General features: G+C 27.7%; 1 protein-coding gene across 1 annotated transcript; it reads left to right on the top strand.

Moving 5' to 3' along the window:
- Positions 1–1,772: 1,772 nt before the first annotated feature.
- On the top strand, positions 1,773–4,944 carry LOC131179973 (NAC domain-containing protein 90-like). Its single transcript, XM_058147410.1, has 3 exons — positions 1,773–2,081; positions 2,570–2,865; positions 4,161–4,944. Exons 1-3 carry the CDS (start codon positions 1,916–1,918, stop codon positions 4,485–4,487), a joined length of 789 nt encoding a protein of 262 aa, XP_058003393.1. The 5' UTR covers positions 1,773–1,915; the 3' UTR covers positions 4,488–4,944.
- Positions 4,945–5,181: the final 237 nt, after the last annotated feature.

The following is a 5,181-nucleotide window of genomic DNA, read 5'->3' as shown; positions in this document are numbered from 1 at the left end:
TTATTTTTTAATTTAAAATTAAATTAAAATTTAATGAAATAAAAAATTAAAATTAAAAAAAATAAATAATTAAAAAGTTTAAGAAAAATTGGACGCTACTATAAGTAGCGTCCAATTTTTTTTTTTAATTATTTATTTTATATTTTAAATAAAATATAAATATTATTTTAATAAATAAATTTATAATATTTAATAATATATATTATAATATTTTTATTATAAATATTATTTTTTTAATTTAAAATTAAATTAAAATTTAATGAAATAAAAAATTAAAATTAAAAAAATAAATAATAAACAATAATTATTATTAATAATAAAATAATTAAAAATTTAAAAAAGCGTTAAACTTTTTTTAAATTTTTTTTAATTATTTATTTTTTTAATTTTAATTTTTTATTTTATTAAATTTTAATTTAATTTTAAATTAAAAAATAATATTTATAATAAAAATTTAAAATATATATTATTAAATATTATAATTTTATTTATTAAAATAATATTTTTAATTTATTTAAAATATAAATAAAATAATTAAAAATTTAAAGAAAAATACCCAATTTTTCTTAAACTTTTTAATTATTTATTTTTTTATTTTTTATTTTATCACATTTTAATTTAATTTTAAATTAAAAATAATATTTATAATAAAAATATTATAATATATATTATTAAATATTATAATTTTATTTATTAAAATAATATTTATATTTTATTTAAAATATAAAATAAAATAATTAAAAATTAAAAAAAAAGATTGGACGCTACTATAAATAACGTCCAACCTTTAAATTTTTTTTTAATTAATTTTTTATTATCTAAAGGAAAGCTGTACGCTATTTTAAATAGCGTCCAGCTTTCCTTTCAAACTTTTCATCCGGACGCTATTTATAATAGCGTCCGGACCTTAAAAACGCTGTTAGAGTTAGCATCTCATACTCAGCCAATCACAATTCACCCCTTTTTAGTAATTAATTTCAAACTCACCTGTTTTGGTAAATTTTCATTTTTGATTACCCCTTTTTGGTAATTAACCCAAGAATTTCACTCTAGTCAAACAAACCCAAAAGGATCCTTCACTCTTGCTGTGTAGCTCTCTTATTTTATATAATTTAATCCCTAGAAAAAAGATATGATTTTCTTTTTCTTTTTTCTTTGAAATATTAAGTAAAGGAATTAATGTGTGCATGATTGATATTTACTCATTTTATTTACTTTTATTTGTTTTATGATAATTAAGGAAATAATTAAATTGTTTAAATTATAATAAAATACTCTTTAATTTGATTAAATTACTCTTTATCTCATCTAATTACTTAAATTTCAATAATTTTTGGTCTGTTAATCTGCCACTAAAATTAAATTATGGTACAAATACATGAAATCAAAATATAATTATATGAGACTTATATATTTAAAAGGTGGGTCACATCACACATTTAATATTTTAGATGCATAGGGAATCAAATTTAGAGGAGAAAAATCTTAAATATTAATTAGGACATGTAATGATATTATATGGAATTAATTTTGTTTGGTACAATTATAGGCAATTAATTAAAGATGATACAACTGTTTGAATTAATGTAACAGCTGCTGATAAGATAAAAGGAAAAAAAAATAATACTAATCAAGACTTCAGAATTTCACATAGAGAAGACAAATTTGACTAATTCCACGCACAGAGGTCTTGTGCGGATAAAGCTAGCAGAGAACAAAGATTATTTTTCTTCTACATAAACGCGTTGCAAGATTCCAAGCAATTGCATGTACGTTGCCTCTTTCTCATTTCACTCGTCTCCTTCTCCCTCTATGCTCTCTTGCCTAACTAATTTCTTGATCCATCTTCAAGAATTTCCTTTATATATATTCACACCCTCCATGAGTGTTACTTATTTGTAGGTAGCCCACCAAAATGAAGGATTTGCCACCTGGTTTTCGCTTCTACCCTACAGAAGAAGAGCTTGTCTCTTTCTATCTCCACAACAAGCTTGAAGGCAGGAGGCCTGAACTCAATCTTGTCATGGACAGGATTATACCTGTTCTTGATATCTACGAGTTCAATCCCTGGCAACTTTCTCGTAAAAACTTTTCTTTTCTATTTTTTGCAATTTTTTTCTTTAATCTTTTTGGGTTTTAATCTTTTCATTTTAGATCAAATGGGTCTGGAAAAAGAATTGTTTCTTAACTATTATCCATGTTTATTTAGTTGCTGTTTTTATATGATTCAATAACTTGAATACCATTTTTTCTTGTGCCTCCTTCGATATTATAATTAAGTTACACTAAAGCTCGAACATAACATTATTTCTGATTATTCTTTCACATTACAGGAGTAAAATTCATGTTTATTTCTCATCAACATGGTATATATTTTGGAATTTTCTTGACAAATATCGAGAGATGGAGAGACTATAAAAGAGATATAGATTATCGATGGAAAAGAGATTTTTTTTTTTTTTTTTTTTTTTTGGCAATCGATCGATTGACCTCAATGCACAGCCAAGGTGCAATTCCATTGATTTGTTTTGGGGGGTTTAAATTATGACATGAATTTGTGTTTGTCCAGAATATGCTGGAGACCTGTCCGGTAGAGATCCAGAGCAGTGGTTTTTCTTCATTCCGAGGCAAGAGAGCGAAGCTCGAGGAGGAAGACCAAACAGGCTTACGGCTGACGGATACTGGAAAGCTACAGGATCTCCTGGTCATGTTTATTCTAACCATCGCAGCATCGGCGTGAAAAGAACTATGGTTTTCTATAGAGGAAGGGCTCCTAATGGACGCAAAACCGATTGGAAAATGAACGAGTACAAAGCTATTCAAGGAGAATCGTCTTCTTCCTCATCCACTGTTGCAACACTAACGGTATAAACTTTATATCTGTATATATAATACTCTTTTTTTCTTATGTTTAGATGAGGGAAGTGTAACTAATGAAAGGGTAAGAAAAGATAAGGGTAAGAAGGGTTATAATAAAAAAATCTCGTGTTTGAGAAAAAGTGAATTTATGGAAAGGTAAACAGAGGTATGTATATTCTTTATGTTTAAAAACAAGTGAAAGATGGATAAATTTAAAAGGTGTATAAATAGAAATATTCATGACTCTTATCTCTCTCTCATTGTCCCTCTTTACACCCCAAATTAAAATTTGAGGGGTAAGACAGGGTAAAGTTTACCCTTATTTACCTTTACCCTTCGTTAACTCACATTTTCCTAAACAAGATAAAATAATTACTTACCCCTCCTTACTTTTATTTACCCCACTCTCACCCTCATCCAAATAAATCTTAATAAATGTAATGATCTTGTGTGTTATCGTATAAGCATTTGATCATTGTCATATTGCTATTATAATTATGAATTAACGATAAATGGAAGAGTTTTTAGGCTAATGAGTCAACAAGTTCAATGGATACATTTTGATTATTGATTATAATAGAGTTCATATGAAATTTATCATGATTAATGTTCAAAATATAACTAAATAATCCGAACTGTTATACATACAACGGTTTATTTTAAAATTTTTCTTTTAGTTTAGAGTCCCCTTCTTAAGAAAAATTATATATATATATATATATATATATATATATAATTTCATTATAATAATTGATTATGGCGATACATTGATTTTACTAAATAAAAATTTTCTTGATATCTCTCCCTCTTTTAGGTGGCTCAACATTTAAATTGCGTTAACTCAAATCTCAAAAACTAAGTATAATAAAACTATTTTCTAAGTTTTTGTGTGGAAAAACACTTTATATATATATATATATATATATATATATATAAAATGAATGGATCAGTTGTCACTACTTGGACTGTTAATTAGTTTGAACTATTATTTTTATGTAACTTGAATTTTGAATAAACTCAAATTATAACTCTAACAAAAAAAATGTAAATATTGTAATATGTAAATGCACTGTATAACTTTTTCTTTTTCTTTCATTTTGCTTGTAAACATAGGTCTTATTGTCAAACCATGTAAATCTTATATTATTCTTTTTTTCTTCTCTATATTATATGATTGTGTAATTATTGTGTGCCTTGTAATATAAACTTATTAAAAACTCTAGCTATAAATAATAAGACAAAGCGATATTTCTTCTTCTCCTTTTGTTCTATTATTCTTGATTTGATTAATGTAAATGCAGTTGAGGCATGAATTCAGCCTGTGTCGGGTGTACAAGAAATCAAAAAGCTTGCGTGCATTTGATAGACGGCCATTGGGTTTGGGAGTTGAGATCAGCGAGATGAGAGCTCATCAACCAGCTGCTATTCAAGGTGATGTGGCAACAGCATCTCTTCGAAACCCTCCAATGGCGGAGATATCAAACTCACCTGAGATCAGTTCATCCTCAGAAGACCATGCTGCAATTCCACCTCAAACAGGAGAAAGTAGCAGCATCCCAATGCCCATAGATAGCCAACCTTCGTGGGAATGGGATCTATTGGACTGGTATTATGGAGAACAGAATTAATTCGCCCCTCAAATCTCATAGTGCATGCCATGCAATACGGGAGAGTAGTGCTCGTAGCTGCTCAAGAACTCTAGTGGGATTTAAATTTAAACCTAATTATTCATGTACTCTGTATTTGTATCCTGCATATATAGGATTGAAGTAAATTGAACCTTAATTAAAAATAATATAGTATAAGCTTTAACTCGATAGTATTAGGGTCGCGAGTTCTAATAAGAGTCATTAAAAAAAAAAAAAAGTGTATAATAATTAGTAGGTCTCTCGAGGGTTGTATTCTTTGGCCTGAAAGATTGGGTCGACACTAACCTTGAAGCCCTGCAAACGGTGGAGCTTGGTTATCAATTAGGGTTTGTCATTCCCACATGCAAAAGAAGATATGATTCTCTTTCTCATGAATCAAGTAAATGTTGATAAGGTATGTCTTTCTAATGCTGGAATATGAGTCTTTCTTCCCTCTTCTCTTGGCATAACTCTTCTTCTCTGTTGCATTTTCTCGGGTTGTTTTTCTGCTGTGCAACTGTTTTGAGGATCTATTTTATTGCTTTTTTGGTGTTGTTCGGTTCTGCTTGTTGGTGTTTAATGGTATCTTTTCTATCCTGAAGAACTTGGTAGCTCTAGTAAAAAGATGTGTGGGAGAATCTAATTTCCAATAAAAAAATTGAAAGCTTCCATCCAAATCCTCTATTCAGAAGAA

This window comes from Hevea brasiliensis, chromosome 5 (assembly GCF_030052815.1).
Source record: "Hevea brasiliensis isolate MT/VB/25A 57/8 chromosome 5, ASM3005281v1, whole genome shotgun sequence".
NCBI classification, from domain to species: Eukaryota; Viridiplantae; Streptophyta; class Magnoliopsida; order Malpighiales; family Euphorbiaceae; genus Hevea; species Hevea brasiliensis.
The sequence above is the reverse complement of the archived record's forward strand: the minus strand, read 5'-3'. Positions and strand labels throughout refer to the sequence as shown.

Bases quoted from the DNA above. Each gene is read 5' to 3' on its own strand.
- LOC131179973 (XM_058147410.1), top strand. From the start codon at position 1,916: ATGAAGGATTTGCCACCTGGTTTTCGCTTCTACCCTACAGAAGAAGAG. The intron at 2,082-2,569 runs GTAAAAACTTTT...GTGTTTGTCCAG, and splicing joins CAATCCCTGGCAACTTTCTC to AATATGCTGGAGACCTGTCC. The intron at 2,866-4,160 runs GTATAAACTTTA...ATGTAAATGCAG, and splicing joins CCACTGTTGCAACACTAACG to TTGAGGCATGAATTCAGCCT.